The sequence below is a fragment of the Phyllostomus discolor genome, chromosome 3 (genome assembly GCF_004126475.2).
Source record: "Phyllostomus discolor isolate MPI-MPIP mPhyDis1 chromosome 3, mPhyDis1.pri.v3, whole genome shotgun sequence".
In the NCBI taxonomy this organism is placed as follows: Eukaryota; Metazoa; Chordata; class Mammalia; order Chiroptera; family Phyllostomidae; genus Phyllostomus; species Phyllostomus discolor.
Genome location: NC_040905.2, coordinates 2,793,712 through 2,804,753, shown reverse-complemented (window position 1 = coordinate 2,804,753; position 11,042 = coordinate 2,793,712). Strand labels below are relative to the sequence as shown.

Below are 11,042 nucleotides of genomic sequence, written 5' to 3'. Positions count from 1 at the left end.
AGGGGGAATTCCTTGGCTGACCGGTCATGTGACTGACTGACTGACTGACTGGATGGCCTTCGACCTCTCCACTCAGCCCACCCACCTCCGACCTTCATTCAACTTCTGTAACTTTCTCGTCTCCTGTAACTCTTGGCCTCTGCGATCGTCTGTTTGGCGACCGATCCCGTCCTTCTTGCGGGCTTCTCCCCTCCCTTCCCTCGGATGGCCTGCGCTGCGTCACCTGCACTTCGTTCCAGGCAACGAGTCCTCCTTTGGGGGGCACTCTTGCCCTGCCTACCCCCAGTCCTGCTAGAGAGTCTGAATTAAATCAGCTGTTGAATCCCACGGAGGTGAATACAAGCGTTTACCTCCACCGTCTGTCAACACAAATCCACTCACGCACTCCCTCCCTTTCTCGGAAACTGTCGACCCCACGAAAACACCGCGGCTTTAAAAGCAGCGAGTAGGAGGTGATGCTAACCAGTGAATGCGGCTCTCGCCTCGGGGAGGGTGGACGACTCTCCAGACCAGGGACGGGCCTTCCGGGGATGGGCACAGAGCCCCGGCGTCCCGCCGAGCCCACTCAGTCCCCCGCGACGGCGGGAGTGGGGGAGGAGGGAGCCGCAAGGACGTGACTTCAAGCGCTCTAACTTACAGCAGTCTGCAGCAAGAGGCGGACGGGAGCGGGGGTCGGGCCGCAGGAGGCGCCCTGGGATCTTTATTAGCCTCCATCCCCAGTGTGCAAACATCCTAATTCAGCTTAAACAAAATAGCCCACACGCATTCCATCTCTACGGGAAAGTTTCCCTCCCGCGTCCCTCTTGCGCTCTGTCTCCCTTCCTCCTCCACCCCGGAGCGCCCCCCCCCCCCCCAACTCGCCCCAGTCGTTTCCTCCCAGCTTCATTTCCTCCCGCTTATCAGTCTTCCCCAAAGAAACCTCCGCTACAAACACCCCTTTACTCACGAATCACCAAAACCGAAGCAAACCCTGCCTAGGAGGCAGCAGAGCCCTCAAGGGGCGTGTCGGTGTGGGAGCGCCCCGGCGCGCAGGGCCCGCCCCTCCGCCCCTCCTAGTGCGCGCGGACTGCGCCCAAGTTCTGGCGAGCGCAGGACGGCGACCGAGGTCTCAGACCTGCTCCCTCCTGCAGACCGTCTGCCTCCTTCCGCGCAGTCGGGCCCGGGAGCCCCGGCACTTTAAAAGTGCCCTCCCTGCCGGGAGCCAGAGAGCAGCGAGGGGTGTGAAGGAGGAGCCACGGGGCCCGCAACATCCTCCCGAAGGGCCAGCCCTCGCCCGTCTTCCTACCACCTTAGGGAGTTGGCACAGGCAGCGGGATCACCCTCTCCATGAAAGGCAGATGTCCCTTTAAGGTTTGCCTCGCAGCTCGTGGACTTTAGCCTAAACACGGGCCCGCGGAGCTGGCTTTATTTGTCCATGTCTCGGACGGAGCCTGGGAGGCTGCCAGGCGCACTTCAGACACCCGAGGCGCGAAGGGGCGGACGGCGTGGCGCTGCGTCTGGGATGTGACAAGCGTGCGTGGGACTGAGAAGCACCGGGGATCACTCTGCGGCTCCTGAGCGCTCCGGCCGGCGGGCCAGCGACTTAGCCCCGCAGCGGCGGGCGGGCCGAGGGACCCAGCGCGCGCGCCTCCCGCGCCCGGTCCTGCCGGGACTCGTTCTGCGATCCAGTGCGCGCTCCCCGCGCTGCGGCCGCTCCGGCCATGGGCCCCCGGAGCCCTGCCCGCCCAGGGGTCGCTGTCGCCTGCGGATGGCTCCTCACCGGTGAGCAACCCCGATTTACTTAACCGTCTCCTGCGCGAGGGGCTCGGGCGTTGGGAGGGAGGTGAGCGGAGCCGTGGCGCAGAGAGCTGGGGGCAGCGCGGACCCACTCTCGGGCGCCTGGGGTCGGCTCGTCCTGGCGGTGGGAGGACAGAAAGAGTTTTCGCGTCCTGTTTGTGGACAGGAGTCTTGTTGTCTTCTCACAGCCCTCCACCCAACGGAGGGAGGAGGCGGCAGTGGTGAAAACCCTACAAGGCGGACCTGACTTTTCAAATTAAAGTTGTTTTGACGATTTGCTCTGTATTTTAGGACTATGCTGCCGGGCTTCCCCCCTCCTTTCTTTTGGGGGGAGGGAGGTCCAGGGCTCCTGACTGACAGGCAAAGTCCGCACTCTCAGGTCGCCCAGGGGAGGGAAGCCCCGCGTTTTCTCGCTGTCCAGTGTTCGCGTCTCCTCGGCTGCGCGACTGCAGGAGGCTGGGAGGCGAGGCAGAGCTGCTTCTCGTCCTGAAATGTGTTTCTGAGTTAGCTCCCGGGAGGAGGGGCCTTTGGGAATTGAGACAGGAATCGTGGACATCTGCTTTGTAAATATTACGGAGCTGGCTTCTAGAAAATGCAAAATATAGCATTGTTATTTGTATAAATAGGCACTTTTGAGGAGGAGGGACTTAAAAAGAAACCACAGTGGATGTATGCAACGTAGGAAAAGGTCGAATCCTAGTATTTCCTAAGGTTTTCCAAATGATTCACCCGTGGCCTGATTCACCCAATAGCAGTCGCTGAGTGAGGAGGAAAAGTTGTCATGGGGGACGAGATACAGCAGATGGGTGCAGTTGTGCCTTGAATGAAGTGACCTGATTAATGTTTTAATTGTGGCTGGCTTTCGCCTGTATCATCCGTATCCGATTGTTCAGTGTCTTCACTGCTGAGATGCTTATTAGTACTAGTTAATTTAGCATTTTACCACAAGAAACGGGGGATCCAGCCAGTTTGGCCTGGCCAAGCGTTGCTAACATTTATGAAGATTAGTTAGAAATGTATTGTTAACAATCACAGCTCCCCCCCTCACCCCACACATAGTGAGATGGGGTGTGAAGAGAGTTCATTACCAGCTACTGACCTAGACATTTTCCACGACTCAGGAAATGTCCAGTAACCCAAACAGTGGTACCTCCTGACCCGCCCCACAGCTGGTGAATGGTTTAATTTATCCGCTACCGTCACTGCCCTTTACACATCTGACCTGTGATGCTTTTTCCAGCTCACATTCTTTGGAGGTCACTTGCCTGTTTGTGTTGTTGTGCAAAATCTGAGTAGTTTAGTGCCTATTCAAATAGTCCCTCTTCCGTTTTACCACATACGCAGTCGCTGAAGCAGAGGTAGTTGGATGATGCTTGCATATCCTGAAAGACAAGACGAAAAACGTCCTGAAAAATAGACGTTAAGAAGATGCAATTTCATATATATTATATATGATCTTATTATGCATACATATAATTATTGCCTACAGATATATATGCATGTATGTGTGTGTGTGTGTGTGTATGTTGTATATATGGAGAGAGAAAGAGAGGTACTTTTTTTAGGTTCACCCACTTGATTTCTCTGTGCCTAGAAGTTGCATGTTGTGCAGTGGGCATTTTCTGCAATTGTTGGGATAATACGCCTTGCTGAGTCCAGGGAGGGCTTTAAAGGACAATAATACATAGATATTTTGAAATTATAATACTTCATCCCCTTTTGTGTGTGCGTATGTGTATGTGTGTATATGTTAATCCTATTGAAATTTAGAATTTAAAAAAAAGGTTACTGTGTCAGAAGCAACGGATTGCTCATGGGCTGTATTTATACCCATTTCACAATGCAAGGGCCGAAGTCTGTCTTCTCTGCCCGTGCGGGTCTCCCAGCCGGCCACCGCACTGTCGGGTCCCTCGGGCCCTTCGCAGTAGTAAGCAGAGCCCACGCGTCCCCTGGGGCCTCATCAGCAGCCCCGCCCCTGCACAGGACTTTATAGGGAGCTCTTCCCGTCTCCAGTCTGACCCAACCTGAGATTCATCTTCCTAGCAAGTCATTTTTGTTATATCTTAGTCTTTAATCACAGAAACAGTAGTTCTTTGCTGCCTTCGGGTAAAATCCCAAATTTTCAGCCGACCCCCCAGGGTCGGCCCTGATGTAGCGCCGTGTATCTCCTGGGACTCTCCTATCGGTGTCCGGCCGCTGTTGTCACAAAAAGCCACCGATTTACTGGTTTGACCCAAGACACACTCACGACTGCAGGGCTCTGCTGGCCAGAAGTCCCACTGGGCCCAAGTCGGGGCACCGGTGGCGGCAGAGTGGCGCTGCCGCGGAGGGCTCCAGGGAGCGTCCCCTTCCAGCCTTGGGGCCGCTGCCCGCATTCCCCATGGCTGCGGCCATCTCCTTCCGAGCCGGCAGGGGCACGCGGTCAGCTCTTTCCCCCCACTCCTCGTCTTCATCACCGTTCTGTCTCCGGTTCTGACTCTACTGCCTATGCTGATAAGGGCCCCTGTCATTACCTCTCATTACCGTGGGCCCTCCTGAGCAATCCCGGACCATCTCCCCACCCTGGGATCCTTAATTTAATCACATGTGGCAGGTCCATCTTGCTGGTAAGGTAACAGTTAAAGGTTCCAGGGATGGGGACAGGGGCATCTCTGGGAGACCATGACTCTGCACCTTCAAACCCTTGAACGTGAACTTCCCACGACAGCAGTCGTAGTTTTACTGTGTCCATAATCCTCTTGCTCATGTTGCTACTGTGGATTTGATCTTGTTGCTGTTTTTTTTAAAGACTTTACTTATTTATTTTTAGAGAGGGAAGGGAGGGGGAGAGAGAGAGAGAGAGAGAAACATCAATGTGCGGTTGCTGGGGGCTGTGGCCTGCAACCCAGGCATGTGCCCTGACTGGGAATCGAACCTGCGATGCCTGGTTTGCAGCCCGTGCTCAATCCACTGAGCTACGCCAGCCAGGGCTTGTTGCTGTTTATTTAAAACATTTTTTAATTGATTGAGTTTAGAGATAAAGAGGGAGGGAGGGAGAGGGAGAGAGGGAAAGAAAAACATCAATTTGTTGTTGCACTTATTGATGCATCCGTTGTGTGTGCCCTGACCGGGGATCGAACTCTCCACGTCGGCATATCTGGACAATGCTCTCACCCAGCAGCTTGTTTTATGCACCCAGAAGACTCCACCCTTCCTTCCCGCCACCCCCTATGGTCTAAACAAATTCTCCCCAGCCTTGCAAACTGGTTTTCGTCACCAGAAGGCACCACCATCCCAATACATGTCCATTAGGTTTAGCGTTTCCCAATATTTAAAAGCGATTCATTAGGAAAGACACCCTTCCTTATGTCCAAATAAAGTCATCATTGTCCTTTGGTGTCTGTCAAAGTCCCAGAGAAAAATCTAGTGGCACTTACAAAGGATTTAACTGAGGAAAGGTGAATAAACGGGCTTTTTACTGAGGGCCTGACAAGATGGGGAGGGATCCCCTAAGGCCACACACACAAGGGGAAGAAAGGCCGTTACTGGTCCCGGCCGGAGGAGGGCACCCCGCCAGCCTGACCTGGAACTCTGGCTGTGGGAGGGGGTCCTCGGAACGGGAGCTGTGTCCTCAGGACCAGGAACGCAGCTGGTGTCCAGACTGAACCCCAGCAGGGAGGGGGCAGGGGAAAGAAACACTCCTTCTTCTCCCAGTCTCCAGCGGGGTCCCCAGCCCACCCACTGGGCACGCCCAGAGGCAGAACTCAACCTCCCGGGCCGAGAAAGACCAAACATCCCGCAGAGAAAAGGGGACACCGTGATGAAAGGCGGTTTTTATCGACCCCCTATGACGTGTGAGGCCCTGTCCCCAGAACTTTGCTTGTGTGGTTTCATTTCAACCATAGAAAGAGGGACGTTTTTGGAACAACTCACCATATTTTCGAGATAAAGGAACCAGAGAGGTTAACTTAATTCATCCCGAGCCGCACAACGAGTGAAGGGCAACTCCTGGGCCCCACTCGGGCCTCTGACCTCCGACCCCACGCTCTGAAGTCACGGGCCACCGAGGGCGTCTCAAGTGTGAGCCGGTCTCCTGCGGGACTCGCAGGCACCCGGTGAAATCAGGTGACGCCCTGCCTTACACTACACGTGCAACCCAAACGAGAGCACCTTCCCTGGTTATTCGGGACACAAACGTAGACACAAATGGCCCCTAATGACGTGACAGGTCCCCCTTCCTGGAAACGTTGTGGTGAGCCTGGAAGTGAGGGTCTTCTCTTGGGACGTTGTGCACGGGCTAGGCCACCCAGTCGCGATGCAGCCCAGCGGGGCGGCGGCTGGATGCGGGAGGGATTGAGCCCCTCACCTGTGACAAACACACGGCCTCCCAGGGCGCACAGTGGCCGGTCAGGGGTTACTCTGCAGGCGTTAAAATACCTGTAAAGGCAGCGGTAAACCCACAGGACTTCCGTGGGCTTGCTTGTGCAGTAGGTAGGCCGTGCGGGGTCAGGGAGACGCACAGGATGCACTCCTCGGCCTGCGTTTCCCCGCCTCCAGGCCGACAAGCTTCCCGTCAGAATTTGAACTTGATGAATTTTCCTATGTCCCCTGAGACATTTCATAAGATCAGGCAGCTCATGTTTAATATTATACAGAGTGGGGGGAAAGCAGGCTTACCGTTGTGAGTATGCAAAACACAGTGTATTCTTGTATTATTCATTAGTCGTCATTGTGTTATTTTTTCATACGATAACAGTAAACCTCCTTTGCCCCACCTTGTGTATTCAGAAAATTAGGGATCGCAATGGTAATTTTTTTACCTACACCGTTCTTTTGTACGAAACACAAAACAGGGTCATTTCCATTCATGGTAAACATTGAGAAGAAGGATACTTGGGAGGTTGCCACAATGCTGGGGTCAGCATGCACTGCCCGCTCCCCGCGCCCTGTGACTGGGGGATCGCCTGGCTCCCAGAGCCAGTGCAGCGTGTGCACACACGGAGACACGGAAGCTGTGCCCGCCCTCGATGCCACTGAGCCGCCTGCAGCTCCGGCGCGGTGCCAGCTTCTCGGGCCTCTCTGGACCTTTGCATGAGAGCTACTCACACTGTCACAGACCCTCCAGTCCCCATGTGCATGTCATTTCCAAGAAACCCATGGGACTAAGCTGGACCCCCTGCCCCAGAGTCCCGAGGACCCCTGCTCCTGTAACATCCCACGTGAAATCACAATGACACATCGTGCAGTTGTCCTCCCAGCTCGATGCAGGATCTCTGAGGGCAGGGTCCTTGGTCAACCTCAGCACAGGCACTCACAGTGTTGTTACTGAGTGCTTCATGAAAGAAAAGACTACAGACAAACTCGTAACACACTCAAGGGATCAGACTGTCTCCTTGAATTATAGCCCCACCTGGAATATATACATACCCACCCATGGTGACACCTAATTGGATGGAAGTTACTAGCAATTGAATAATGCACCACCATAACCCAATCACTACGGAGAAGGGAAAGTGCTACCAATCCAATCATAATTGCAGGATGATTAGGTGTTGGCATGTGCAGAAACGTGCATCGGATCATTATGGTCAATAACGTACAGCATACCTGCGTGGCCATTCTCTGCCACCTTTCTTTGTATTTTTTACAAACCGCATCATACGACTGGAAACACACCCCCGGATACAAGAGACAGGGAACACTGTCTCTCTTTTCAGTTCTCCTCTGGAGCCAGGCTCCTCTCTGGTTCGGGCTAATTGCTCCTCTGGCACCAGCACCCGCACCAGATCCCAAGAGCAGAACTTCCTCTAAATACCTTTAAGAGGAAGTGTCAGGACAATACATTAATTAAAAAAAAAAAAAAGATCCAGTTGCCCAGGATCCATGACTCTGGTTTGGGCAAACCTCAACCTTCCGTGGTTTGGTGGTGAGCGGGAGGGCTGTGTGCACAGGAAGGGAACGAGGTTTCACCTACCTACCGGCTCCTGCCATTACAGGAAGAGGAAAACTAAACGAAGTCTCACAAGGAAGTTAAAGTGTACGCGCTGGTTGGTGTTAAGAATTCATTTTAGTGCTAAAGCATTACATTGATAGATTTCTGCAAACAGAACAAGTGAGAAATCTGAACTGAAAAATCGCTGCCATTCAGACACTAAATAGAACGGTGATGTCTGCTTTGTATGAATCAGCTGAGATCTGAAATCCATGCAAACACACAAACTTCAGTAGGGTGGCTAAATCCCATTGCAATATCCAGTGACTGAGGTGATGCAGATTCGCACATTTCATTGTAAATCCTATTCTCTAAATGCAAATTACAAGGTGCTTTCAAATTATTTTATGAGGTATACTTTTAGATTGCCAAATACAAAAATTTGAAAGCACGTGAGAATTGACAAATCCTTAAAATTATACATTTTATTGTAAATGTTTTGGTGAAATGATTCTGTAAAGTATAGGGGCACGTACAAATAGAAGCACCCCCACACCCCCACACACTTTCGTCGATAAGATTTGGTTTATCGGGTAGGAGGTTTTGTGTTGCTTGGTGACAACTGCAAGTACGTATTTTTAATCACAGGAAGTTTAGCTAGTGAGTACAACAAGTTCCTGCACACACACACACACACACACACATATATATATATATACACACACGCACACTTTCCCTTTTCCTTTGACTGAATTAGCTCAATAACCCTCCCAGCCTTCCACTCAGCTTGCGTGTGGAAGTCATGTGGGCATCGCTCCACAATCTGAGCTTAGCACATTCTCTCCAAATAAACAATTTTATTGCATTTATTGCTAGATACTCATAACCAGAACTCTGGCTACTTGTTCTGTGAAGTTCATGCTGCAAGCTACGTATAGTGAAGTGATCGCTGCTATGCATCGTTTTTAAAGATTTTAAGATCTTTCCTTTAATAAGATGGGTTTAAATGAACCATTTTTCATATCCAAGCATGGCTATCTCAAAAATGGAAATAGGTTTATAGAAACTTATCGTTTTACACTGTTAGTGACATTATGAAACAGCGTGTGGTTTCCTAGTTTTACGATGTCAGTGACAGACAAGTTAAAACTCTGAACTGAAGGAGAACTAACCACCACGTGTTCTGTTGCACTGTAGCCAAGATTGGGTACCGGTTATCCTGCCGGGTTCCAGGAACACGAAACCACATAAAAAGTGGTGTCTGCCCTTAAAAGGCTCACAGTCCGAGAGAACCAACAGCCAGGCAGAGACGCTATGGTGGGAGGAGCCTGCAAGGTACTCTAAGAAGAGGAGGAAGATTAGTGTGTGTTGCGGGGGAGTAAGATTGCAAAAACTACAAGAGAGAAGCAAGAAGATTGATTCGGCCCCTCCTGTACTAGGCGTAAGACATTCAGACAAGATTTCTCTCTTGTTTGATTCACCTCCGCTGCTGGCATGCACACCGTTCCAAACACATCGTCACGGGAAGCGGGGCTGATGCATGCACTCCTGTGGGCAGCGGGACTGCCCTAGGGTGGCCGGGAGAAGTGGTGGGGGTATGAATGAGTGCACCCAGTGGGTTATCCCTGAGTCAGTGTGGCCGTCTGGGCCAGCTGTCTAGCTTCCAGCCAGGCATTCTTGGAGATGCACCCTTGTACCTTCTATGTTTGCAGACCTCCGCAGTTTACAAAGTATCACAATCTCATTCCGACCTCATCCACCGCACCAAATAAGAGAGGGAGGACAAGTAACTTTGTTTACCATTTAGAATGGAAAACCTCCGTCTAGCAGAGTGTAGGAGAACGTATCTAACGTTGCTTGAATCTAACCAGAAAAGACCGGAACTCGGGTCTGCCCACTCTGGGTGGACAAGCATTGAACTAGGTGTCCATCTTTTACCGCGACAAGGGGCCTTCGGAAGACTCGAACTCAAAAGTTAAATGCAAAGTTGAAAATAAATGCACGAGGGTGAGGTTATGGGTATTGTTTTAATTTCTTAAATATTGCTGTAGCACGATTTTTAGAACTGAAACAGCGTTCATTATTGCACCCAATGCCCTGGATTCTCACGTAAAAGAGACCGAGGCTCGAAGAGACCGAACCCCGCCAGGACGCACAGACAACCTCAGCCGGGGGGGAGGAGCTGCAGTCCAGCGCGCGGCCGCGGGTGGGGTTCTTGTTGGGAGACACGAGAAAGAAGTAGGTCAGAAACATCAAATCGAAAACTTTGGGAGGTAACAACATTAACGTTCTTTTTCTTTTAGCGAGATTAACATAAATAGAATGTTGTGGAGAGATAGGTGTAAAGGTACTGATGCGCAGGTATCTATTTTCAAAGAACCAACACCTAACTATGAAATCAGACTTTAAAGCAACAGAGCTAAATCTTGTTTTTTTTCCTCATGTCCTCACAGTTAGTTTTATTTTGGTAGAGAATGAAAATACCATGCACTGCCCTATCACTGTAGCCGTTCCCAAGAAAGGGGAATTACTTTTGAAACTAAATTATTCAATGAAGTGCATGATAGCTGGTGACCATATCGTGCCTTAAGGGCCACCTGCGATAATGTCCCTAGAGCTGCCACACTTTGCAGCAGGGACCCGTCACTTTTCAGCTCGTCCTCGGTGCATGAGTGCCTGCTGCGTGCAAGGGACTCGCTGACAGTCAGCGGAGGGATTCGCTCAGGGCCAAGTAACGGGGAAAAGATACCTGTTCCAACGAATATGATGCATGGTTTCCAGTCTGAGGTCCCATGTACGCTGGTCCTTACAGATGAGTGGGATTTAGGGGGGGCGGCGGTGAGAGAGCGTGGCATTTTCAGTGGAGGGGACAGAGCGTGAGCTCAGGCCTCAAAGCAGAAGTTCCCAGGAAGGATGTGGGGGAACCGAGACCCCGCCTGTGGCCTGTGGTGGAGCAGGGTCTGGGCGGGGACCCGTGCGGACGCGGGCTCGGAAGGCCAGGCCACGGAGGCCTTGAATGCCGGGCAATCCGGATTGCAATGAACGGGAATGGGGACGCCGAATAACTCAGAATAAAAGTGTGACGATTGGCCTAGAACTAGTGAATTATAACACACAATCTGGGAGACGACATCTGCTCACTCTGCAATAAGCTCCTTTTAGTAAAAAAAAATAAAGTTAAAGATGTTTGAGATCGAACGGTAATTCTGTGAAAAATTTTGTAGCCTGTTCCATCACCGAAGCACATTCATGTTTAAGAACATAGCCAAAGCAGTTTGCCTCATAATTTAAATAAATTAAAAAAAAAAAAAACCTCACAGACTTGCCCTGGCTGGCATAGCTCAGTGGATTGAGC

General features: G+C 51.5%; 1 protein-coding gene across 1 annotated transcript in view; it reads left to right on the top strand.

Moving 5' to 3' along the window:
- The first annotated feature begins 1,063 nt into the window (after positions 1-1,063).
- The window catches only part of ITGA1 (integrin subunit alpha 1), a 144,400-nt gene continuing 134,421 nt past the window's right edge, over positions 1,064-11,042 (top strand). The window contains exon 1 of the mRNA XM_028526146.2: positions 1,064-1,761. Coding sequence (XP_028381947.1) covers positions 1,701-1,761 — 61 coding nt within the window. The 5' untranslated portion in view covers positions 1,064-1,700. The remainder of the gene's footprint in view (positions 1,762-11,042) is intronic.